This window comes from Drosophila bipectinata, chromosome 2L (genome assembly GCF_030179905.1).
Source record: "Drosophila bipectinata strain 14024-0381.07 chromosome 2L, DbipHiC1v2, whole genome shotgun sequence".
NCBI classification, from domain to species: domain Eukaryota; kingdom Metazoa; phylum Arthropoda; class Insecta; order Diptera; family Drosophilidae; genus Drosophila; species Drosophila bipectinata.
The window spans coordinates 23330762-23358504 of NC_091736.1; the positions used below are offsets into that span (position 1 = coordinate 23330762).

Sequence of the window (27743 nt, forward strand, 5' to 3'; positions counted from 1 at the left end):
CGGCCGTCTAACAGACTCATATACAATCTTAACTGAGGTATAAAAACTGACTTCTGATTATATTTATAGTTCCTTTATTCAGGAAATGTTGGTTGCTCTCGTGGTAGTGCTTGACAAGGAGATGTGTCACCTGGTATTTGGACGACCATATAGTTTGTGACCTTCCTTGGGCGCGAATTATACCGCAGTCGTCTTGGTAGATATTCGTACCAGTAAGCACGCTCGCCCTTTGGCTGTGGCTATTGTTGTTTTTTTTAAGAGAACCTAATTCTTCTTTGAAAGTATCTCTTTGCGATACTTTTTACAGCAGGTTCTTTCCTTGTATAACTATTTCATCGGACAACGTTGTGGCACGGTAAATACGTTTCCAGTTTAAGAACGATTCTATATTTTTTTTTTAGAAGTACTCGACTGTATACTCCGGTAGCTATAACTATCTTTTTGAGTTTGTTATTATCGACTCTCAGAGGCCACTGGTCTTTGGGTCTCTTCCATCAGGAACGACGGTCCGCTGGTCGACTGCTCATGATTAGGTTTGACGATTATTTCCGAACCCATATCCGCGACATTCTCATGTGTAGGAATCCAGCGCCACTGTGTGGTGCTCGTTGTTTCTATAATCTCACCAATTCGATGCATCATAAAAGCGTGAAACTTCCGAGGATATATGGTTAACCAATCGTCGTATAGAATCGTCAACATAATAAGCTTCGGAGATGGCGTCGTAGGCTCTCGGATACGTCCGGGGCGCAAGATATGAGCTATGAAAATTGGAAGGTACCAAATATGGTTGTGGTAAGCATTTTCCAACAGCTTGACGGCATAGCCTTCATCCAGAAGATTGTCATATTGATCCTGAATTTTCACTCGTAGATCTGGCTGTCTTTCAATTTTAGCTTTCAGACAGTTCAGTCGTTTAAGTGAGTTAGTGTAGCTTTCAAAAAGTACGTTGTCTGTAGGTCGCCGAAGAAGGGCATTTATGTTACGACCGTCGATTTTTAAGCAGGTTTCCTGCGAAATGTCCTTCGAACACGGATTTTACGATGAATTTTACCTTAACGGCCTTATCTATTTCAGTCCGTTGGTTCAGCATCAGTGTATGATACAATCAGTAACCGTTGCAGAAGAGTGTATTTACCGGTTAACTCCTTCATGTTTGTTTCTGTAATCCCAAATTATTATTGTTATTATTGTATGCGAAAGACTCTTATGTTGAAACAAACGGATTCGTTCTCCCTCCGTATCGTTTGATTCTCCCACTTCATGCAGATCAAATCTGGACTACCTTGGATGAATGTGACCGATGAACCATCATTTAGAAATGCAAATGTGGCAATATAGGCACATTTAGCGAATATTTAGCACATTTAGCCGGATTTAGGGGTGTGAGAGCCCTGGGACCATGTATCTTTAATGCAAAGCTTGTATTCTTGAAAAATTTCATGTTTCTTTTCGTTTTGGGAATACCTCGCATTCGGTGATAGGATGGAGTTCACTGTTGCAGGCGATGCAATGGGTAATTTCTCTTTGTGAAGCGTTATACGTTGGTGGATTGAAATCCTGTGCTGCCTTGATTATCCATGCTATACTGGACAAAGGGTGTGTAAGTTGCTGAAGTGGAGTATATTGATGGTGTCACTGTGGATGCTGCTTTGGCGATTGTATAGAGCCGCTCGCTGAATGACTGGATCAATGCAGCTCTAGGGTCTTTCGGGTGCATAGCCCAAGCCAGTTTGCAGTGTTGCCGTTGAGTGTCTGTAGATAAGGTGACAGTATTTGACGTACTGACAGCTGAACATTTGTAGGCCCAAAGGATGATGTGAGTGAGTGTGAACCATCACATCAATGAACCATCATTTAGAAATGCAAATGTGGCAATATAGGTGTTGTCAAAGTATATTTTTATCGGTGCGATAGGAAAATATTTTGGTCCCCCATTGGATGGAATAGTTCGGTGTGAAGAAACAATGTTAAGATTCGCACTGCCTTTTGCAGCAAAGGATGGTGTCTTGATCCGCATCCTACGATCCCGCACAGTTTAGTTGAGAGGCACCTGCGACCATGGCTTTTTAAGAATTTTAAGCAAAGCTTGTATTCTCGAACAATTTCCAATTTCGAACAAGTTAGAGAGTTCCAATTTGACATGAGAGCTATTTTTGGCAAAACATTACAACATGCCAAATTTCATAAGGATCGGCCGACTATATCCTATAGCTGCCATATAACTGAACGATCGGAAATGACCCAATTTTCGTGTTTTTTAAGATAGAAAGCTGGAATTTAGTACAGATTCTACTTTTGGTCAGTTGATCCAACCTACCAAATTTCATACCGATTGGCCGACTATATCTTCGGACAACATATAACTTAACGATCGGAAATGGAACTTGATGTTTAGTAAAAATACCAAAATTTTTGCATTTTTTAAGATAGAAGGTTGGGGACTTTTTTAAACATTGTAACAAATTGGTTATTTTATGATATTCTCATGATGATAGGCCCACTACACTCGATTTTTGCGATATATGTATATCCGGTTTTAACTGCAAGCGTATATCAACTTCGGCTCCGCCCGAAGTTAGCTTTTCTTTCTTGTTAGAGCTAGAGAGTTCGTATATTTTCAGATACATTTACATACATCTATTTTTAAATAAATTGGCTATATTATAATATTCTCATATTAATCGGCCAACTATATCCGATGTTTATGAAATTTTTTTTATTATTAACTATGATCTGTTATTCTAGATTATTAAAACCAGGGCCAGATTAAGCACGGGGCAAACGGGGCGTCATTCCTCGCGACTCATTTGAGAAAACGAGCCAATCGAGGAACCGGCCGCGTCAACTATCCGTCGTCGACTATTTGTAATCATTTAATAAATTTGATGGGCGAGAAGTTTCTCAATGAAATAGTCGGAAGGGTAAAAAAAAGTCGAAATATTATTCAGTCTCAGTAGATTCTTCTCCAGATGAAGCGCACATTGATCAGCCGATGATAACACAAAGCGACAGTGATTTGGAACTTTTGAAGAGACCTAGTTGGAATTGTTTATTAGGTCGAATATAGTATGAAACCATGTTTGAAATTTTTCTAACACCCTCAAAATCTTGATTTATTTAGAAAAAACGGTTTTTCGGGACTTTTTTGCTCCTAAAAATTTCTAAGCGCGTAATTTTAAACCGATTTAATTTTTGAAGATAGAGGCTTGAAACTTTGCAGATATGTCTTAACAATTATGCCTGAATTTCGGATTTTTTTTTTTGTATTTTGACCACGCCTTCCGTTCCGCCCCCTTAAAGCTATGGGCAAACAGCCTTTGATTTTCAGGAATAAAGTCTGATTCCTAGAATATTTATAATAGACGATTAAAACTTTCAACATTTCAATCCATCAAAATGGATTATCCGATCCGAGTTTACACTGCGTATGATTTAACAAATCTTGAAGCGATACTTCTGCCTTTGTTTCGGAATAACAAATTTGTTTGGGTCTATATTTTAGTTTTATTTGAGTAAGCGCAGAATACGGCGGATAGATATCGCATCCATGCTGCTTAGATATGGCTTTAATGTTGATGTATTGCTGTTTTGTTAGCCCATTTTCTATTAAAAAGGCTAAGGCCTTATCAGGACTTATTTTTATAAAAGCATTCTGCTTAGGGCTCTTTACATTTCCGCTAATATTTTCGTTTCGTAGCAAAAGTGCACTATCGATTAGTTTGGTTTTTTTTGCCGAGACTGAAGCCGCATGCAACAATAATGGCACGGAATTTTAGTTTTCTTTTGCCAGTTCAGATGCTAATTTCCGTATCAGTCTTGGTCCTGCCTCAGCATACGTCAAGGATTTTCGACCACGTGTATCATGGGTCACGTCCTTTTCCATTACACCAAATTTTAAACTTGACGCGAGCCACTGCGAATGTTTTGATTTGAAGCGATCTAGATTTCTGTTGCATTTCGCCAATTTCTGATTAAAAAAACCAAAAAACTGCTTCAGTTTTTGCTTAATCAATTTGCACTGAGCATCGTTTAAATCGATTTCGCCCATATTTTCCATTATAAAGTTATATACTGGTGCTTGTTGCCAATTATTGTCATTCCATACATCAAGCAACGTTGAATGGCAAAACTCAAGTGCAACTGCATCATATCAAATTATTGCCAAATGGAACAAAAAGGAGCAAAAGAGCTTTATGTTATTGGGTTCAGATAATATCAGTTTTTAAGTTTCAACTTTCACCTTGCTTTAACCCTCGTCAACTTGTTAGTTTCATTCCACGAAACACACATCTAAATTTTTCAGTTGGGACATAAAAGCACAGCAACAACACATTGAAATATTGGACAACACAACACATATAACCAAAATTTAGAGCTTATAACTTTTTTGGCTTACCATGACCTTTTAATTCCACATTCAACTGATTTTATTTGATTCACAATTATTAAGTTATGAAACTGCAAAGATCGACAACTTTTGCGCGCTTTTTCTTTAAGGTGAGACCAGATCTCAAACTTTCGACTTCGTTTAATAAAAACGGACTAAAAAATAACATTCAAAAATGTTTAAAAATTATATTTGGGATCCTGATGGTTTTCTTAATCAGGTGAAATAGTTTGTTATTTAATACAAAAAAAAACAAAAAAATTGTAAAAATGCCAAAATTTCGGACTTTTTGCCCATAGTGCAATGGTTAAAAGTTGTAGCTTTTGAAAAAAAAATAGATATTTAATTTATTTAAACAAAAAGGATAACATTTTTACGCAAGAAACTGATATTTTTGTCGTGTTTTTCGGACTTTGACGCCATTTTTCCTAAATAAATCAAGATTTTGAGGGTGTTAGAAAAATTTCAAACACGGTTTTATACCATACTCGACCTAATGAACAATTCCTACTAGGTCTCTTCAAATGGGCTCGCGGTCCCATCCAGATTTACGGATGAAAGCTACGAGTCTGTGTGGAGCGACCTCCGCGAGGTCTGTTAGGTCTGTGAGTATTGCTGCGCCCAAGAATTTGAGTCGGCTTCGCCCCAGCGCAGGGCATTGACACAGAAGGTGTGCGAATGTCTCTTCCTCTTCTTCGTCCCCACAGCTCCTGCAGTAGTCATAAAGTGATGCGCGGTTAAAGTGATCCCTGCAGCCCACACGTACGTAGCTAAGGGAATACCTACTGGTTCCTTCTCCGGTAGGAGAGGATTGGTAGAACCTGCTCTTGCCAGTTCGTCGGCGGCGCAATTACCGTCGTGGTCCCTATGCCCGGGTACCAATATGAGGTGGATGTCATGATGCTGCAGTCATTTATTGTCCTGGAGTTGAATGAAAATCCGTCAAGGGCTTTGAGTGCCGCTTGACTGTCTGAAAATATACAGATTGTGTCTTGATTTCCAATAAGTGCTGGGGATCTGAGTGCTTCTCCGATAGCTATTACTTCTGCTTGGAAAACACTACAGTGGTCGGGGAGTCTGAAGGACTCATTTAGACACAGCCGTTCGCAATGGAAACTGCCTCCCACCTGGCCATTCAATTTTGAACCGTCTGTGTAGATATGGAGGGAAGCGGCTGGTCCCGGGATTTGTGTGGCCCATTCCTCCCTTTTTGGAATGGATACCTTGTATTTTAAGGTGGGATGATCGACAGGTACGCAGTAGTCTGTACACCACGTAGGCGTACAGTGGTGTAGATCTAACTTGGTATGTCCATAGTCAGTCCATTTCCATGTGCCCATCTCTCGTAGCCTGATTGCCGATAGCGTGGCTATCTTGACCCCCATTATCTCTACCGGTGATAGGTCGAGTATGAAGTCTAGGGCATCCGTCGGTGTGGTACGAAGGCTGCCTGTGATACAGACCTCCGCCATCCTTTGCGTTTTCCTAAGTTTCTCTCTAATTGTGGAGTTGGTGAGAGCAGGCCACCAGACCACCACCCCGTAGAAAAGGATGGATCTTATGTGTAAAGCCATCTTACTATTTTTGGGGACATTCCCCATTTAAGGCCAATGGCTTTTCTGCAAGTATAGAGCGCGATTGTAGCCTTGTTAGCTCTATCCATAGTGTCCCTACGTACTTGGCGCTATCGCTAAGGGATAGTGTTGCTCCTAATAGTTTCGGAAGCCTTAAGTTTGGTATTTTGTACTTCCTGGTGAAGAGGACGAGCTCTGTTTTGGACGGGACCTAGTCCATTTCTAACTGCCTACGTTGAGAGGAGTCTGGGGAAATTTTCCAGAGTAGGCAATTGCGACATCATCCGCTTAAGCGATAACTTTGCAACCACCCCCTTCTAGGGATCGCAGTAGGCTATTAACCGCCACGTTCCAGAGTAGGGGACGTATCTATGAATAGATTTTCCTCCTAGGGACGCCTCAACAGTCCTGTTTACCAGGATCTGCTCTATAAGGCTTACGGATTGATTGTCTATTCCTAGTCCTGTCAGGGCATTGATTATCGAGCTAGGTAAGATTTTGTTGAACGCACCTTCTTTGTCTAGAAAAGCAATGAGTGCGTATTCCTAGCTCAGAAGAATCTGAAATATTTGTATATGATAGGAGAGGAGGAATAAAATTTGATTTACGTTTCATATACAAGCTGGGATCACTACAAAAGTTTATCTTACAATTCATAATATACCGCTTATACAGTTGATTGCTAAGAATGATAAATTAATTACAAATATATGGAAAGTTTGACTGATTAAACAAGGATACTGACTTAAAAAGTTTTTGTAAGCTCTAGATTTCCTGATCTTAAGGCGAGAAAGGTGTTTATTAAACCAAGGTGGTTTTGTTGACAATGATGATGAAAATTCAGGAACAAATTTATTCAATCATTGTGAATTATTTCGTAAAACGAATCTGTTTCGTAAACGAATCTGTAAAACGATTTCAGTTAAATGTTCGCAATCATAAAATCCGTCTTCTTAAAGCATTTGAAACGTGGTTGAACGTTGAACATTAAAGCCAGCATCATTATGCGGTACATCGAATAACACCGAGGCTAATAATGTAGGATGGTGAAAGTCTTCAGGAAGCGATAGCGGATGTCACATTGGAAAATATAAGGTCTAGAAATCTGCCGTGAGTAATATGAATGGAGTTAGGTTGGAGTAGTGCAAAATCAGTTAAGCCATCGATAATGTCGTTATGACAACTGGAATCAAACACCTTGTTTTTAATTAAGATATTTGAATACATATTTGGACCCAAAAGTAGACGGGAAAAGGTTCGTCCATCATGACATAGCACGCTTGTCACGATAAGCCTGGTTAAAACTGGGGGGTCGACCGGTCCCCCAGAGTTTGCATACTAGCGTCCGAGCTCCCCCTAGATCCATACTGTTATTATTTAAACTTTAAATTCTATTTCTTAAATTCTTATTATTATTCTTAATTTTTTTAGAAGCCCTCTCATTTGCTCCCATTTTCCTGATTTGATAGCCCAACTTAACAAAAAATGTTTCCACTGAAAAAATGTTCTGAAAAAAAATTTGGTTGGAACCGTTGCAGAAATTGATAATAAATTTAATATGAGAGTGGTTAAAACATAAATTAACTAATTTTTTACCTAGGATAAGAATTTTGACCGCGTCAAACGCTTTGCTTAAATCAAGAACCGTTGCTGTTACATGGAAGCCACGAGCTATTAAATTAGCTATAGTGTTGATGACATCATTGATACATTGCGATGTTGAGTGGTTTTTCCTAAAAGTATAGCACCTTGAAGGGAGAATAACGTGTCTATTAATGTGATTCTCCATACTCAATTTAATAAAGCCCTCTAAAAATTTGAAAATTACACTTAGAAGGCAAATAGATCTATTGTTTGTAATTACAGAAGAGTCAAGGTATTTCTTTGGTACAGGAATAACTTTTATTCTACGCCAATTATCTGGAATATTACCTTGGTCTAAAGTAGAATAAAGCAAGGAAACAATAGGTTTTCTAATTGCACAGTAGGTAGGGCTAGGAGCATTCTATATGAAATCTTATCGAGTCCTTTAGCAGAATCTGGGTTACGGGATTTGAGAAAGACCAGAAGTTCACGATATGTGAAGTTAGGGATAGAATTTGTGTAAAGTAGGTCGTCAGGGAAAATATCATCAGAACAAATAGCAGTGTTAGGAGCTGTGGCTATTTAACAAAGAAAAGCGTGGTGGTCCGAGTCAAAAGATGTACTTTTGGGAGGTTTTATTTGTTTATAAAGTTTAAGGGAATGAATTTTTCCCCACATATCTTTCATTGAGGTACGGTCAGATAAATAATCTAAAAGCCTGTTTAGGTTATTCTTTTTCATTTTATAAAAGTAATTATTAAGTTTTCTATTACTGTTAATATAGGCAATATTATCTGTGTAAAGCTTGGATTTAACGTATTTTTGTCTGCACGCGTTTCTTAGCCTAAACAGTTTTTCGAAAACTCATCCTAGTTTTTTTAGGAACGTATCTTTTATTCCCATTTAATTTTATCGTATTATTGGCGTGTATGTTTTGAGAAGAAGTAAAAAGGGTGTCTAGAGAAGTAATATGAACATTTGAGAAATCTTTAATAATTTGTGGGTGATTATATTTATAAGAGTTGAAAGAAGCCATTATCCACTTACACTAAAACCAGAAAGTGATTGCTATTCGAAATTTTAGAATTAACTGAAGCCCAATTAAATCTAAGATGATTGTTGTTTGTGAAAGTGACATCAAGGGTAGAGAAATAGGACGGATTAGGTGAGTAGGTGAGATCGCCATTGTTAATGCAGAAAAATCCTGAATTTAAAACAGCGTTTTCCGAAATGCCTCCTCTGGCATCAAACGTGTTTTTACCCCAAATACTAGATTTGGCATTAAAATCGCCACTTATAATAGCAGTACCGTTCAGTTGAGACGCAATAGAAAAAAGATCGTTGCAACCTTGTTCAAAAGAATTAGTGTCAGGATTGGGTGCGGCATAGATACTAAAAATGTTTATGTTGTTTTTTAGACAGACACCAACTGCTTCAATATTAATGTCATATTTAATTTTCCTAAAACGTATATTAAATATATGTGTGTGTTTTTTTAAATAAATTCCAACGCCTTCATACCCGTCGGCACGAGGTTTACAGACAAAATTATAATTTGCTAGGCTACACATAGAGTTGTTTGGAATCAGATTTCTGACAAAATTGCTATGTCTATATTATTAACTAAAAATAGTTCTATCAAATGTTTATTGTTATTTGCAGTTAAGCTCTGAATATTATATTGGAGGATTTTAAGAGCCCTTTTTTTTTTTTATTTGGATTTTACTTAAGAAAAGTATATAGACAAGCAACGTTAAAAAACTATTGTATTGATTGGTTAGGCTTTGGTTTTGGTTTTGCGTTAGGCTAATGCGTGGCTAATTTCGTGTTATTTTTTAAAATTAGTGTAGTTCATTTCCTTTGCCATGATGGCTGCGGAAAATGAGGGATGTCGTTAGTATCAACTTCATGTAAAATTTTAAACAGAAAGGGACATCTAATTTTTGCTTCTGATTTTGATAGGTTTTCAAGTGCCATGCACTTTTTAATTACATAGGCTCTTTTAAGAGCAGAGCAGGTGGCTACGTGAGATTATTTGCAGTTAGCGCAAACCAATTGGCTACATTGCTGCTTTTTGGTAAAAGATAATGAACAGCTACTACATTTTTGATCGGCTTGTTTGCAATTTTGAGCAAAATGATTAAACCTTAAACCGCGATAACATTGGCTGAACGGAACATACGGACTAACGTTAACCTTAGTGTAAACAAGAAAGGAAAGCTAACTTCGGGCGGAGCCGAAGTTTATATACTCTTGCAGTTAAAACCGGATATATATCGCAAACATCGGATATAGTTGGCCGATTCTTATAAGAATATGATAATATAACCCAATTCAATTTATTATAATACAAAACCTAAAAATGTCCCAAACTTCTATCTTCAAAAACACGAAAGTTGTGTCATTTCCGATCGTTCAGTTATATGGCAGCTATAGGATATAATCGCCCGATCCTTATGAAATTTGGCATGTCGTAATGTTTTGCCAAAAAATGCTCTCATGTCGAATTTGAACTCTCTAACTTTAAAAACGTCAAAGTTATACCATTTCCGATCAATCAGTTATATGGCAGCTATAGGATATAGTCGGCCGATCCGGGCCGTTCCGACTTATATACTGCGTGCAAAGGAAAGAAGGGTGTGTGCAAAGTTTCAAGTCGATAGCTTTAAAACTAAGAGACTAGTTCGCGTAGAAACAGACAGACAGACGGACAGACAGACGGACAGACGGACATGCTTATATCAACTCAGGAGGTGATCCTGATCAAGAATATATATACTTTATAGGGTCGGAGATGTCTCCTTCACTGCGTTGCACACTTTTGGACAAAATTATAATACCCTCTGCAAAAACCCTCTGCAAGGGTATAAAAAGACGACTTCATATCCCTATGAAGATCCCTATTTGTACCTTCCTTTTAAGGGGTTATATACAGTTGTACCGCGCAAAAATATGGATTTTTATGGATTTCTTTTTGACACCATAGAAAATATTTATGAAAAATGTTTTACCGACATTGTTTAGTACATGTTTCTGGGTACTTAATTAAATTTTTTCATAAAAAAATATTACATAACAAAAATGTTATAGCACAATTCCCGGATCGTCTTTTTTCGATGGTGTCTTGCGGTGGACATGATTTCTCGAAAACAGTTCATCCGAAATCCAAAATTCAAAAAAGTTTAGTTAGTATATTGTATTGTCTAGTCCGTGAACGAGGGATTTTTAAAAATTTTGATTTTAAAAAAAATGGCGACGTTTTTAACAAAAAATGTACTTTTTCAAGGTATAAGATTTTCGTTTTTTGTGCTTTAAAAAAGGAGTTTTCAAAAAATTTAAATTTAAAATCCCTCGTTCACGGACTAGCTAATATCATAATAAATAAGTGGTAAAAATTTGGTGTTGATCGGATTAGTAGTTTTTTAGTAATCGTGTCCACCGCAAAGGTAATTTCCCAAAAAAAAGATTCTGAGATAATCGCGTTTAAAGTTTCAAGTTTGTTCAAGTTTTATATGCAGATAGTGCGCTATAAATAGCTACAGCTTCGGTTCTAATGCTCCGATCGGTTTGAATTTTTGTGAGAGTATTTCCAATAGAATATACTTAAGGAATATGCAATAAAAAAAAATCGATTTTTTCATATATCACAACTGTATATAACCCCTTAAGGGGTTATATACCTTTTTGAGCGAAAAAATTGAGGGAACTTTGGATTTTTATTTCGTGTGTGTAGAAATTATTTTATGACACTGAAGTTATTTTTTATTAAAAGTACATGTTTTTATTGAAACAATAAGCGTTTGTTCTTAAAAAAATATAAACAATTTACAAAGTTATGGCAATTCTCTCGGAACCCTTTTTTTTTTATAGCGGCTTGCGGTGACCACGATAGCAGTCCAGCCGGTCAACAAAAATCCAAAAACCAAAATTTTTTTATTAGTATAATATTATATCCAGTTCGTGAACGATTAGTTTCAAGAATATTTGGTTTTTCCTGCATACAGTAAACATTTTTCCAAAAAATTGATGTTTTCAGTTCTAAAAATTTTATTAAAAAATTTTTATCTGCGAAATAAAAATGGACGCAAAAAAACTGAATCGTTCACGAACTCGGCACAATCATTACGAATAATTTAAAAAAAAATTGAAGAAGATCGATCAAATAGTTTTTGTGTAATCGTGGTCACGGCGAAGGCACTTTTGGAAAAACACGACTTTGAGATAATCGCATTCAAAGTTGCTTGACGCTGTCCGCAGCCGTGACGAACCGCGCCTCAAAACGCTGCTTTCCTGCTTTCCTTTAGTCGGATCTCCATAAAACTTTGGGAAAATATTCTCTAGGAGATATACTTTAGGATTCAGCAAAAAAAAATTTTTCGTTTTTTTTAAGAAAAAAAAAGGTATATAACCCCTTAAGAGAATTTTACCCCTAGACCCTATTTTGAATCGTTGAATTATTCATATTCGGTCCAGTCTATTCATAGTCCTCCATTTCCAAAACATCTACTTCATCACTTACTTGCACATCCTCTTGATTGGCCTGATGGGACCCTTGGCCTTCTTATTTTAATTTTGCCCATAACAAATAATAAAAGCAAATATTTTTAGCAGAAAAAATAATTCACAATTAAATATAAGTTAATTTATAATATATATATATATATATATTTTTTTTTTTTTTTTCTGAATGAAAGTAAATCGAATACTGCAAAAATGCGTTTAAAAATGCAAGTTGGGATCTTACAGTTTGGTGTTGCGGTGTACCTTATCAGGACTCTAAGGGTCCCCCATGAACACAAGCTTTGAAAAGCTACGCTACTCCCGCAGTTTTTCTTTTTTCTATTGAAAAAGTGACCGCTGTCACTTTTTTCCTTCTCCTTTAAGATGAGAACGAAGACGTTACAGTACAAGTTGTGATGCATCATGTGGGAGCCCATCTGGTTGTACTGTCAGCATTTAAGCAGCTGTCCGTTATAACGTCCCGCAAACTAGCTCGTAGTTCGGCGGGAGTTTCTCCAGCAGTATTCCTCATTGATTTAAGATCGATGGATTGTTTTTGGAGAGATTTATCCATTTTTAGCAATTAGCAAAAACTTTACCAAATAAAGTTAAGTAATTGACTAAGATGGGAGACAAATGCTAAGCCGGTCCTACAACCGCCTAGACTAATGCAGGATATATGTCCGCTGGTGTGTCGCTGTTTCTTAGCTCAGACACAAACCGGTTGAAAGATTAAAGCTTCAGCAGTAGATCGCCTCGTGGAGATCAATGGACCACCAGCAATTGCCGGGGCCCAGTGCTTGCTAACGTGAAGATAGGTAGGACAATTGTGACAATTGTGGAAGTTCCTACAGTGAAGGAACTTCCCGAAAGCCTTGGGTTTTTTATTAATATGCACTTGATGAAACACCAATAACACGTCTTACTCTTGCAAAAGCTCGACTCGAACGTGGTTAAGTAGCCAGACAAACTTAGAGCTAGGAAAAAATGAAGGAACATTGCCACACAAGGCGAATTCAGAAAGCTAACTTGGAAATTCTTCTCTAGACAATGTTTCCTTGAAACAATTACCAAATAAATAAAGGAAAGCTAACTTCGGTTCGGTCCGATGCTTATATGCCCTTGCAGTTATAATCAGACATATTGCTGAGAAAAAATAGCAACTCATTATAAAAGTAAAAAAAAGAAGAAAAAAAAACAGCAACGCTTTTCAATAAAGAGTTCTGAACCAGAGGATTGACGAATTTAAAAAATTAAAATTTAAAATTAAATTAATTTAAAATTTTTAAAATTATTATTCAACATAATGAATACTCAAAACAGAGAACACTTGCAATCATTATACAGGGTAACAATAAATAACCCGGACAAACATTTTTGATCATAACTTTTTAAGGAACTGTATTTGAGAAAAAAAGCAGATACACAACTTTTAAATAGGTATTGTGTTACCATAGATTCAGCCGGTTTTAAAGTGGATTCCTTGGGCGACGATGCAGAGCCCTAAACGTTTCTGGAAATTTAGCGCAATGGGCCGCACGTCTTCTTCCGATAATCGATCCCATTCTCGGAGCAATGATTGCTTCAGCGCCTCCAAACTTATGTGGCGTTTAGCACATGCCCTGGACTCAAAAAAACACGAAACACTGTAGTGCATCGGATTAAGATCTGGCGAGTAAGGTGGCCATTCACTGGATGTGATAAAGTGCGGAAAATTGGCTTTGCACCAGTCCTGAGTCAATTTGGCTCTATGGGCTGAATCCTGTTGAAACGTTCACTCCGTATCACCGAAGTGCTGCTGGGCCCAAGGAAGCACAACAGTTTCCAAAATGTCCCGGTGGTACACTTCCTGATTGATTTTGACCCCTTGATCGATGAAAACAAGGGGTGTTTTACCGGTGGCGCATATTCTTCCCCAAACCATTAAAGACTGCTCATATTGACGGCGCTCGATTATTGCAGAGGTACCTGTAGCTTCAACCGACCAGCTTCTGTCATTTTGGTGATTGTGCGCCTGTTGGATGGTGAATATCTTCTCGTCCGTGAAGAGAATACGCTCCCATTTTTGATCTGCGGCCCGACGCTTTAGCTGACGGCATCTTTGGAGTCTCACGCGCTTATTGTCATCCGTAAGAAGATGCACTTTTTGCAGCTTGTAGGGCTTGAGATTAAGTTCATTTTTTGCAATCAGCCAAACACTTTCTCGATTCACTCCAATTTCACGGGCTATTTTTCTGACGAGACTCTGCAATTCCGAGTGATCCGCTTTTTCACGATCTGGCGAATTCTAAAAGTGTTAGCGGTGCATTGTCTGCCTCGTCTGGGACGGTCGACTTCATGTCCAAGCTCATTAAATCGCCGGATAGCGTCAGAGACCGTTTGTTTTGGTATTCCAAGCAAACGAACAATGTCGCATTGGCGATTTCCTTGTTGAAACAGTTTTAAAATTGCACAACGATTGTTAGACATCCCGAAACAAATATCAAATTGATGAGAATCACAAAAATGTAAATATATTTGTTTCAGAAAAACACAAGCTATTGATAAGTGCATTTATTTAAGGGCTGCATCATACCACATTTATAATAGATTGCTTCAAAGTTTGTCCGGGTTATTTATTGTCACCCTGTATTAGGTTTTTTGGTAATGACATACCGGTTTCTATATTGATTTTGATGACGATTTTAACAAATGCGATTAGTTAGCATTGTCCGATTTAAGTGCTATATGTATCGTTGCCTTCGATGATTTTCTGCCATTTTGATGGTAACTTGCATATGCCTCTCCTAAAGATTTTTCCGGCGATTCGATTTTCACAATCCTCCCTTTAACTCAATTTTTGTCCAAAGAAACAATTTTGCATGGCCAAAACAAAGATGGTAATCGCTTGGATGCATTAACACTTCCCAACCAAGCTCCCGTAGCTTGTGACGCGTCACCAAAGATTTATGAAGCCTGGCGTTGTCATGATGGAACACAACCCCCTTACGATTCGCAATGGCTGGCCGCTTCTATTCAAGTGCAATCTTCAATCGCTCCAGTTTTTTCACAGTAAAGGTCAGAATTGATGGTTTGGCCATAGGGCAACACTTCGTAATGGAGAATTCCTCTGATATCCCACCATACACTCAGCAACACCTTTTGATCCGTCAGTCCTGGCTTTGCCACCGTTCAAGACGACTCACCGTGCTTCGACCAGGATCTTTCACGCTTTATGTTGTCATATGTGATCCATTTTTTATTACCAGTGACTAACCGATGCAGAAATGAGTCGAGTCAACAGATTTGCAGATTGATACAAGGTCGAGAAGGTTTTTTTGGGATAACTCATGAGCCAATACATTTCAAACGATATACAGCATTGCCAGATACGATTATATTTGACTTCACAAGCGAAGCGCGAAATTTGAATGTAAAAATCGGTATGTCATTACCAAACAACCTAATATTTTAGTAGCGCGTCAGTTAGTAGCTTTATTGCCTAAAACACCTACACCAATGAGGCAACATAGTCGTGCCAATGTTATATGTATATTTTGATCGAAAACTTTAAAGTAAGTTCTCAAAATAAGTTCAATAGTAGTTGGAATACACTCAAAAACAACCTCTTTGACTTTTCACCGACAAGCTGTCATCGATTTACGGGTCATTATAATCCATAGGAGATGTATACCATTTTTTAGTTAGTTTTGATTAGAGTGGCTTCAGTGACTAAGCAAAAATGGTAAGAATCCCTTGATTATGAAGAATTGCTGCTGATTTCGATAAAATATTAAATCGTAGCTTCCAGCATCTATCAGCTGAAGAGACTGAACAGGAAAGAATTGGGTTCAGCAAGCAACATAATATCAGTTTGTTGGCTTGCTCCGCTTTCAACAATAAAGGAGCTTGCGGTTATTGTAACGCACAAGACCATAGTCTTGCCAAGTGTGAGTTTGTAACGTCAGCATCGCTATGTATAAATTTTCTGCGATGTGACCTTTTCGACCTAAATCGACTAGATGTCAAATTTGTGCAAAATTGCAATAAAAACTTTTGCAACGATCTACTGTGACCGAAAATAACTTAGCGTTACCACCAACGAATGAAAATCCTCCTCCAGTGCTTAATCTTGATGGTCTTTCTACGTCACATGCATTGCATGCGTCATCCATAAATTTTTTTTTTCTTTTTTTTTTTTGTGTGGTATTATTTAAAAGTGTCCATCAGGGACAACCATTAAATATTGTGGCAGAAAACTTGGCTTATTTTAACTGAAGTTAGAGGTGGAAAAATAAGAATGTCTAAGAGTTATTCCGGATGAGGTCCAGCGGGTGAGTTCTTCGCAGCTTCCGCATTTATTCGCTGTTGTCGAGGAGAGTGGTCGCCAACTCGTTGGGGTGGTTGTAAAGCCTCTGGATGTGCTTGCTGCTGTTTATCTGGATCTCCCCCCTCACCCATGGGCAGCCAAGCATGTCTTGGATTGTCTGGTTGTCGTGGTAGACGTGGGCCCCAGTGGCGATACGAAGGGCTCTATTTTCAAACGTCTGGATAGTCTGAATATTAGTCTTGCTGGCCGTGCCTCAAAGTTGGATCCCGTATGTCCAAATTGGCCGAATAATCGCCTTGTAGATTAGGATTTTCGAAGAGGTCCTTAGCTTTGACCTCCTACACATCAGCCAATAGTACGCCTTCAATCTTACTTAACACTGCTTTCGCTTTTTGACTAGGTGAAGCTTCCAAGTAAGCCTCCTGTCTAGCATGAAGAAATAGTATCAAAAAGAAATAGAAAAGAACCGAAAAAATTATTTTTTTGCCCTAGTCTACAAAAGCTAAATCCCTTTTTACATGAATCCTTAGAGGCTGGGCTTACCTTTTTGGTTTTGCGGAATGGGGGCGACTAGCTTATGCTCCTATATCGTACAATGCCGAGTTTCCAGTATTGTTGACAAAACGCTCTCCATGCTTTCAGAGCTAGGTCCGGTACTTGGACGAGTCGAATTTTCATGTGGGTCGGTCCACGAACACTTGTATGAGATTATGGGAGAATGGGAGATTTAGCATTAGATCGAATTCGTGCTCTCCGCCTATTCTCCATTTGCGGGATTGATTGGTGGCCCTATTTATACGAAATTGAAAATTCGTGTTAGCCACCCTATAAGTCCCACAACGCGACGAACTTCGTCAGAGCGAGTCGCCACTTTGCGGAGCTTTGTCGGAGAATCGAGGACGAGGTCGACGAGGTCACACAATACGCATCAAGAAACGGATGCGTATTTGCGTTCATACCGCCACGGACTCTGCAAATGGGCGGACTATAGGAGGCAGGTGCGAAGTCTGCAAAACACCTACTCCTACTTACGGTAGGGAACGGCTGACCGCAGAGGAGCTGGAGTCAGGACCCAAGCGACGGCTAGGCGCTTAGTCCCGGGCACCTGTTGACAGGCGAGCCGCTCACCCCGGACCAGCAAGGTTTAACGTGCATGCGGCGATGGCGGCTTTTCTCGTCAATCAGGCAAACATTTTGGCAGAAATGGTCCCGTCTTGGACCTACAGGCGCGGTCGAAGGATTAGTTCCAACAGGAGGACATTCGGACAGGCGAGATAGTCATGATCGTGGAGGATCACCAACCGCCAAAACAGTGGCTCACCGGAAGGGACGGAGCAATGCACGCCGTAGCGGACGGAAGGGTCAGGGTCGCCGTCGTCAGGACTAGGTCTGGAGCGGAATATAAGAGATCAGTCCACAAGCTGGCGCGGATGCCAATTAGTTGAAGCCGGATGAACCCTTCAACGGGGCCGGTGTTTAGGGATTCGCCGTGTTTATATATTGAATTATTATCTATATAGAAACCTCTTTACTTTTTAAAAGCTCAAATCAAGAAATTTCTCAAAACCTCAGGATATTTAACTGGTATAAATATCCCCAAATCCTTGCAAACAAAATCACACCTCAGCCATCCACATCCACAAACCGTAGAGCCTGGACACTCTGGTGCAGAAATTGAAGCCTACAACAAAAAGGCACTAAAAAGCTGACAACAAAGCCAAAAAAGCGGCTCAAGCCCGGCGAATGAGAGCTAGCCACCCAAACGGTAATCAGAAATGTTTAACAGCGAGAAAAGCCTCAGGACCGACTATGAGGCCTCCCTGCCCACATAGAAAAAAGCCATCCGAAAAGAGAAGCGATCCTCATGGAATTCCTTCTGCTCCCTTCTATCCCAATCAGTAATAATCTTAGGCTATCATAAAAAATAAGATGGCTCATGGACCAGTTCAAGTGAAGATCTCTAGCCACGTGGCTGGATACCCACATCCCGGATTCTCAGAAATTGCCATGAACTGGTTCTCAGACATCTTCAAAAGATGAATGACATTTTGTAAGTTTCATACCCGTGTAAGTTTGTAAGTGTAAGTTCATACCCGAACCAGGCAAACCAACACATATGGCCTCAAAAGACTTTTGGCCCATCAGCCTATCGTCCCTTCTTCTTAAATCCCTAGAAAGGATCATTGGCCTCCATCTGATTCTTTCTAGCCCAAACCCTATATCTAAAGCACAGAAAGCTTACAAAAAGGAATGATCTACAGAAACTGCCCTCCACGCGCTCATCTCTAGGATAGAAAGAGCCATATCTCAAATCGAATATGCCCTCTTGGCCTTCCTGGACATAGATGAGCTTTCAATAACGTTCTCCCACGTACCAAAACTGACGGCCTGACGTACCTAGTAAATGGCCACTTGGTGAGACTCATTGATCAATTTCTAATTTGCAGGACAGTGATGTCTACACTAGGCACATCAACCCTTTGGAGGGCCGTCAGCAGTGGAACCCCGCAAGGAGGTTTTCCCCTCTCCAATGGAACATAGCCGTAAAGTCGATTCTGTGTAACATGGAAGAGGGAGGTTGCAAAGTAGTGGCGCCTTCGGACGACGTTACCATTATTATTACGGGAAAAAACGCCCAGTCCCTTTGCTACATCATGAGCGCAAAACTGTAGACCCTGACAAATTTTACCCGCAGGAAAGACCTAGGAATAAACGCACAAAAAACAGATCTAGCCCTCTTCAGTAGAAGGTAAAAAATTACACCACTCACCCCACCAACATTAAACAACCAGTGACAACTTTCAGCGACAGCGCATTGTGGTATGGGGTCTAGTACCACCACCTATGTGTGGTACTAGATTCCTAGTTAGAAGTTAGTTATAAGATGGAAGTTTAACTCGAATTAAAAAGGTTATAAATTAAGTTTGGAAAGTTAGTTTTATTTAATTTAAGGCTCAGTATGTTTAAAAAAAATCTACAATATAAGAAAAATTCATTTTTGCTTGATATGACCAAATTGTGCCTTGACTTGAGACGGTCGAAGAACGAATTGCAAGCAGCCCGAATGTGACTTCCAGGTATTTTGGCCCACTCACGGCCAATGGATTTTTTCAACGCCTCGAGACTGTTGTATTTTTTAGTTCGGACCTTGCTCACCAAAAATGCTTAAAGAGAATAATCCAGCGGATTCGCATCTGGTGAATTCGAGGTTCGGAACATTGTTTTCCAGCCATTCTTGGTTCACTCTGGCTTTATGAGACGGTACTGAGTCCTGTTGAAATGTCCATGGTTTGTCTTCCCGAGGCTTCAAAGAAATCTTCAGAATACTTTCCTGATAGAATTTTGCTTTTACCTTGACGCCAGGCTCGTCAAAACCGATTGGAGAGCGTCCATCCTGGGTTACAGCGGCCCAAACCATTACCTGTGGGGGTTGGTGGCTCCTCGTTACCAATAGCTGGCTGAAATTCTCGAACGAACTGTCAATCAAATAAACCCTATCGTTTTGTTTACAAATTGCTCTATTGTAAACATTTTCTCATCAGAAAACACAATGTTCGGTAATTGTTTACTTGCGGCCAAGCAAAGCATTTCTTTTGCTCTCTTAAGTCTTACTTGCTTTTGCTTCGGTGTAAGATCATGAGCCTTTACGATCTTATGAGGCTTGACCTCAAGATCATTTTTCAGTATGCGGCGGATGATAGGGTCAGATATTTTTATTTCTTTCTTTCATTTGAGGCACGGGGATTGTCGCTAGTCGGGGATTTCGCTCAAGTTGCCTCTTCACTTTTTTTTAATATTTTTTTTTGCGTTCGCCCTAGGTACAGGTTGGTTACCTAGGTTGGTAAATAAGATCTTTAACTGTCATTTGGCAAACTTAAAGTCAGCTGATGCCCATACATAAGTTGCCCGAGCGGTCTAAAATTTGGATACACTTCGAGTGCCGGACCCTGTCGAAGAAAGCTGCTATAGCTTTTTTTACCTTCAAAAAGGCCATTGGTCTAAAATTTGGAATGTCTCCAAACATTGTGAGCTGGATCTACACTGCCAGTAAAACACATACTACTGTATGGCGTCGTGGTATGGTTGCCAGCCCTGAAAAAAAACCGTCTAAGAAGAAAGAAAATTCCGAAAGAAGAAAGAGAAGAAGAAGAAAGAAGAAAAGAAAAAAGTTGAAGAAAATTCAGAAAGCTGCAGCACTTTGCATCAGTGGCGCCCTCGGAACCACTCGCAACTCATCCCTAAACGTCATACTCAACCTACTAAATACAGAACTAGCTGGTATGGAGCAAGCAAAAGTGCCGGCAATCAGGTTAAGAGAAACACACCAGTTGAACCCGAACAACACCGGACACTCCACTCTTTTACTTAATGATACCCAAACTCCCAGCAGCACAGACTAGAAGAATACATAAAAATCCTCTAAGCCTCATCATTCCCGGAATCGAGGAATGGAATGCTCAAACCCTCGGCCTCAAAAATCAATATGCTTCTACACAGATGACTCCAAACAACTGGGCATCAGAGTGTCTTAGACTACCCAATCACTGCAGCGTCTTCCAGGCTGAAGTAACAGCAATAAAGGAAGCACTAAAGCAGTGGTTTTCCTCCCATTGCTCTCACTGCTCATTTGTTTTTACAAATGCTCATGCATACGGAGTTGTGTGAGACTGCTTACGTCATAAGCTTCGTTGCTTCCAGCATTGGCAAAGGGCAATTACAATCAAAATTTTTCGTGTTTTCCTCTTCAATCGTGCTAATCCGAATGAATTTTGTTGTTGGAGTGCCGAAAACTTTTCACACAATGAAGAAATTCATTCTTGTTTGTGTTTCTGCCAAAATGTTCGACCTGAAGCGATAAATTTCTTCTTTGCGAAACATTTTTTTTAAAGTAAGAAGCTCTACATTATTTGTCATAGTATAATAATAAGCTGTTGTAAAAAATGGAGGGACTTGCTTTGTTAATTGCTATAATATAATGTATTTTTTATTATCTTAATTTTTTTAAACCCCTTGTGAATGTTACTATAATTTTATTTTTTAGTGCACCCTAATGGATGCGAAAAAAATTCTCGCACCAAAGGTATGGTAATTTTTTGCATTGGTATAGGAGTTTGCTCCCGTATGCAGACCTTGGGCACCCCTGCACTAAAGCATCTAAATTCTTTTAGCCTCGCACGCCGCAAAGTTAACATATACAGCGACAGCCAAGCGGCAATTACATTGATCAACAGCAACTCGAAAACAATCTCAGACTGTAGATCATTTCTTTATAAGATGGCAATTCAGTATGAAATTAGTCCCTGGCCACATGGACATCACAGACAACAGCATAGCAGACGAACTGGCTCGCACAGGTACAACCACACCACTCCAGTCTAAAATGGAGCGTACAGGTATACCTATAGCCTCTTCATCTCGCCTAACTCAACTTTGTCCAGATACAAAATCCAGCTTAGGAAATCCTATAAAGGAAAAATTCAACTGGACTGGGAATCTATCCCAAATTACCGTTTCGCCAACTCTGTCCCAATGTCTCAAAGAAAAGAACATCCCAATTATTAAGATTGGATAGGACCCAAATTAGCACGGCTACTGCTGTAATCACGAAGAGGAGGATGAAACCGATGAGCATCTTCTTTGCCACTGCCCAGCCCAGGAGTCGCTTAGAATATCACATCTCGGGGATAGATTCCTACACGACATCACAGAATCAGACACCTCTATCCAAATATCCAAATATAGATCCAAAAAGGATACAGAAATATATACCAATATGCCTCAGGGTGGAGAAATTGCTAGACCATGTGTACCTCATAAGGGGCTGAGAAGTAAATTCACATACGGTATCACAAGTAACCGAACACAGTATAGCCATCCTAACCTTACCCATTCAACTTCAATCTCTTTTATACGTCACACAAGTAAACAAAATAGCCATGTTTTATGATGTTCGCATCTATATCCTCAATCAGTTTTCTTTGCATTTCCGAGATGCTTTCCTTTTAACTGCATTATAAATTAAAATCATAATAAACATGAGAATACGCACTTTCAAAAACACCTACCAAAATTAAAAGCAAGGGCAAAAATAAACCAAATAAAAACAGAGACAGAGACAGAGCATAGGGTAGTGCGGAAAAAATAATAAATAGATTCAGAACATTTACAATTAACTTCACCCTTGTCAAAGCTGTTAATATGTACATCTATATATATCAAATTTTCGTGTCACAGTTTTTGTTATCATACTCCTCCGAAACGGCTATACCGATTCTCATGATATTTTGTGAGCGTATTAAGTAGGTCTGAAAATCCGCCAACATCTTTTTTTCATTCTCTTAAATCCTGTTCGACATACCAAAAATCGCATATAAATGTCGCAGTTTTTTATACTATACTCCTTCGAAACGGCTATACCGATTCTCATGGTATTTTGTGAGCGTATTGAGTAGGTCTAAAAACCCACCAACGTCTATTTTTCATCCTCTTAAATCCTGTTCGACATACCAAAAATCGCATAAAAAATAGATCTCGAAACATGCGAAATAGAAGATCCGAAAGAAACAAATCCAGCATCGAAATACTGATGTACGTGTTAGAATAGCGCAATTGCATCAATAAGAGCCAGAAGATTCAGGCAATGAACGCAATGAAGTCAGAAGATTAGAACAACGACAATCACGCCGTTTCACAGTCAATAGAGGCAGAACAAATGACTAACAACGACAACAGGTATTATACATCAATCATTTATATCTGATTCATGGCTGCGTCTAGCATTCCAGTATGAGCCTGATATTGAGTATTATGCTCACTCAAAAGTGATAGTTGGTGCTATGGAGAAGGAATCTCCGCATTGTCATTCTCTGAAATTCAAAAATGAGCCAGCTGGGATGTGTTGCGCGTCAGGAACAGTGAAACTTCCAGAAATTGAAGCACCACCTGAACCATTGAACGGCTTACTTATCGGCACGGATCCAGATTCTAACGTGTTTCTGAAGTCAATTCGAACATTCAATTCATGCTTTCAAATGACATCGTTCGGAGCAACATAAATAGTTCGAAATACTAATGCAAATGGTCAACATTACAAGTTTATGGGCTCACTGCACCACATAAACGCACCACATAAATTTTTACAAATCTACTTTATGGGCGGCGAGGGTTTCGGAAGCGCACTTGCCAATCGCGTGATAAACGTTGTGATTATAATGACCTTGATTCATTCTTGCTGAATTACGATCAAATAATAACTTAAAAATAATGTTTGCCTTTTGTTCTTTTTATATTCCCTCATACTTCACAGCGCTCCAGATGACTTCATAATACATGTCTAGAACTGAGTAAATTTTGTACAGAAATTATAAAGTCATCTGGTGGCAAAACAACGTTTTCCAGGTCAGCTAGTTATATATATGTATGTATTATATATAACTTTTGGCGGTTCCAACAATCGTATTAGTTCAGAACCCTTATTTTGACTTTCGAATATATACACTATATATGCAAAATATATTTTGAAATATATCGATATTTAAATTTACTTTATCACATAAAAAGACACCTTTTAAATTCACAAAATAAGCAATTTTCTTTTAAAATTCTGGAGCCACAATATTAAAGAAATTGTTAGCTAGCTCAATGCCAAAAAAACAGGCAGCATTTGCTGGAAATGCGCGAATCATTATAGGTGTTACACCGCGATATAAAGCTATTGGTCCATCCTTCACAATTAACTCCTTGAAAACGCTACGGACTCCCAGTCTGTAAGTTCCTTCAGGGGCTGAAACAGCAATAAATATTTAAAAAATTAAACTATATATAACTAAACAAAAATATAAAATATTTTCTCACCCGATTGTAGTCGACTTTTTAATACATCGGCTGGCATTCCTATAACCCAATACGCCATTCCAGCAGCTCCACCCGCAAATATAGTTGATCCTGTATTAATTTGGCTAGTTTCAGATTTAGCTTTTGCTAAATCTTGTATATATTCATATACCAGAAAATATAAACCATTTGCAGGTAAATCTGAAAAACATAATTTTAGCTGTTAAAATTTAGCAACATAAAAATTATATCATAAACTTAAAAATATAGCATTTACTTACATTAGATATTTATTGAATATTCTTGAAAAGCTGTTAACGTTGAAAAAGTGCAAATTTTTTTTTTTTTTTTTTTTTTTTTTTTTTTTTTTTTTTGACAAAATTGTTTGAACAAGAGTCAAAATTTGTTAACAAGCTCAAAAAGTCAGTAATAAGTTATCGTATTTATACCAGAGAATGGCTTCGGGTGAATGAAAAAAATTCGTACGCGCTCAACAGCCGAATAATCGCACTGTTCGGATCAGCCAATCAATCTTGCATGCGCTCACATTTTCGTTATAGATTTTAAATCCACTCAGGTGCGAGCGATTTTTTGTGTCACTCCAAATTGTTCGGCTCGTGTTCAGCATAATGATTTCGGGCGCTACTCATTCGGTTCAACAATCATTTTTTTGAACAAGAATAGCACTCAACTCACAAAAATCAACTCGAATGATTTTACTCATGGAAATATGATTTTACTCATTCACGCAAACACAGATGAAATGTGTGAAGAAAAAGGTGAAATGCAACTCAATGAAAATGATTTTACAACAAAGCGTTTATTTTCATGTTTTAATTTTGATTTTAAATTTATTAAGAAATTATATTAAAGGATCAAAAAACAGAATCAATGGTCAAATGCTTTATAATACGAGTTTAAAAATATTATGCTGTCGACAGATTTTGGGCAAAGACGGTTCCTCTTTTTCCAGCCAAAGAAAATCCGCGCTCTGCAGCAGCACTACTTGCCGGAATTGAGTGGACTTTAAGTGCGAATTTTGAGAGTCTGGGATATGTGATCTATATGATCTTTATCCTTCCACCATTTAAAACATCAAAGTTATCTCCTATATCAACTATTTCTTTACAATAGCTTTCCAGCTCATCTTCAGGTGTTTTGAAGCTATTCAGCGTGGACTTTTTAATTAGGTTGGAGAAAAAAAAAGAAACATTCTGATCTTTGTCTGCTTGGATACTTGTTGAAAAAGTTGAGCTTTCAAATGAAAATTCTGAGAAATCGCCGTTTGGTGTGCTTGGGCTAATTTGAGCAGAACTAGTTGATGGAACGTCCAAGTTCTTAATTTGTGAAATGCAAAATTTTCGTATAGCGTCTTGATCGTTAGGCTGCATTCGTAACGCAGGTGGAAACAAAAAACAAGCAGCTTTATGCCACACACAAATATTTGGAATCCAAATTTCATTAACGTTATTACATATCTTTTCTTTTAATGTTACCAGTGCCGGTACATCTTCCTCTTGTGGTGCGTGCCTCAAAATGCCTCATTTTTTCAATTGAAGGTATCACAAAACACAGGGATGGAGAACTGCAGAATTGAAGCTTCTTAAAAATTATTTCGAAATCGCTACATAAGTCTACCAATTGTTTTAGGGTTGATATGTAACAACAATGTAGCAACAATCGCTGACTTTCTTGTTTTTCTATTAGAACTTCATTAATGTTGAACCAATTGTCCACAATAGACTTAAACATTGTGAAATTCGAATTCCATCTTGTTGGGCATTGATTTTTAACAGATGTTTGTAGATGATGTTGTAAATTAGCTTTCTTAAAATATTTGACAATTTTTTTGCACTAATTTATCAACTTCTTTAGATTCCTTAAACGAATTCTTCAAAACGTTGGCAAGCAAATGGCTGCTGCAGTTTAACCTAATATTATTCTGCAAAGCTTTGACGATATTTGTGCCTCGATCACTAACGAACTTCATTTGGTCCAAATTATATATGCCGAATTCAGCAAACAAAGTGTTCAACTTGTTTAAAACATTTGTGCTAGTTGAACGCTCGAAGTCCATTGACTTAACACCTAAGATGAGATCTACCAATTTAAAATCTTTTTGGAAGTGTAAGGTAACACCAAGAAAGTTGCGATGAACGTAACTGTCCGTCCACAATTCAACTGTGGCAGTTGCTCCACCACTATTAGCAACTTCGGCTATCTCATCTTTAATCATGTTTTTTTTCGCATCCGCCAACTTTTGCGTAGCTCGAGACACCGTCGTTGCATCAGGCAGCAGGTCATCAAGATCAACTCCTTCCTTATACCCTCCACCAATATTGACTAGAAACTTTGCCATGTTCCTAAATCCATTGCCATTAATTGATGAAAAGGGTCGGCAGTTCTGTGTCACCCATTCCACACATGCGTCAATAGCATCTTTTTTGTCCTCTGGTTTCGCTGTAGTCAACAATTTTGACTCTTTAAGCAACTTGCAGCATTTGTGTCGGCTTAAATTTGAAGTCTGTTTCGGTGAGTATTTCACAAGATTATGACAAGATCGGCAATATAAAAAACCATCCAGAACAACGCCATCCTCCTTAACAATTTCTGTTAATATGTTCCAAATATTACTTCTTCCCTTATGTCGGGCAGCCAATTGGTATTCATTTGCGCGAATTTTTTCAATAATACCCTCCATATCCATCAAGTAACAAAATGCAACTAATTATGAAGTACTAAAATGTTATATGAAGCAAAACGAAGAATGTGACAAAAAAAAAACAAAAAAAAAGGACAAGCTACAAACTAAAAGCTAAACTACAAGAAGCTGGCATAGAAATTGTTATTGTACATGCAGTTGTAACGCTCACATTGTGTCGTCTTGTCGCTAATCGTTTAGTCATCCACACTCAACTCAAGTTGATCCCATTGATGCTTTCGTATACACCTGCTCATTTTTTGGATCGGAATGATGCGTACGGCAAAATGAGTTGATTTTCACTCATCACTGTTTTTTTTCAGTGAGTTGAATTGAGTGAGAAATTTTGAACCGAGGACACAAGATGATTGGAATGATGCGTACGGCAAAATGAGTTGATTTTTACTCATCACTGTGTTTCGTTCAGTGAGTTGAGTTGATTGAAAAAGTTCGCGTATGATTAAATCAAGAAAGTAGTGATTTTTGCAGTTCTCTGATTTATACTAACTTAAGAGAACTCTATTTCTTATATTAAAACAGTGGGGGGCAAAACTAACACATGTTTAAAATTTGAGTGTATGCGTAGCAGAGAAAAACAATGAGAGCAGAGAATTCACTGAGCGAAAAAACGTATTTTTTTTATTTCATTTTTCGTTAATTCAAAAGTTGAAATGGGCACTAAAATTGAGTATTTTATTTTAAAAAAAGCTTTGCTAGCAACATTTCTATCTATATTCTCCATGAAGGAAAGTTTTTCCAATCCAATTTCTGAGAAAATTTTTCTCAGTGGAAAAATTTTTATTTTTAGTTTGGGCTGTCAAATGAATCAAAATGAGAGCAAATGAGAGAGCT

The 27743-nt window shown here is 38.3% G+C and overlaps 1 protein-coding gene across 3 annotated transcripts in view; it reads right to left on the reverse strand.

The window, feature by feature from the left end:
* The window catches only part of colt (carnitine/acylcarnitine carrier protein colt, mitochondrial), a 76098-nt gene that overhangs the window by 36462 nt on the left and 11893 nt on the right, over positions 1–27743 (reverse strand). For 2 of the 3 annotated variants that reach the window (XM_017235650.3, XM_017235649.3), the window contains exons 3-4: positions 24212–24391; positions 23851–24140 (exon numbers count right to left, since the gene is read on the reverse strand). The exons of the other annotated variant lie outside the window; for it this stretch is intronic. In XM_017235650.3, coding sequence (XP_017091139.1) covers positions 23953–24140; positions 24212–24391 — 368 coding nt within the window. In that variant the 3' untranslated portion in view covers positions 23851–23952. Of the gene's footprint in view, positions 1–23850; positions 24141–24211; positions 24392–27743 lie in introns of those variants that run through there. 3 annotated transcript variants of the gene reach the window in all.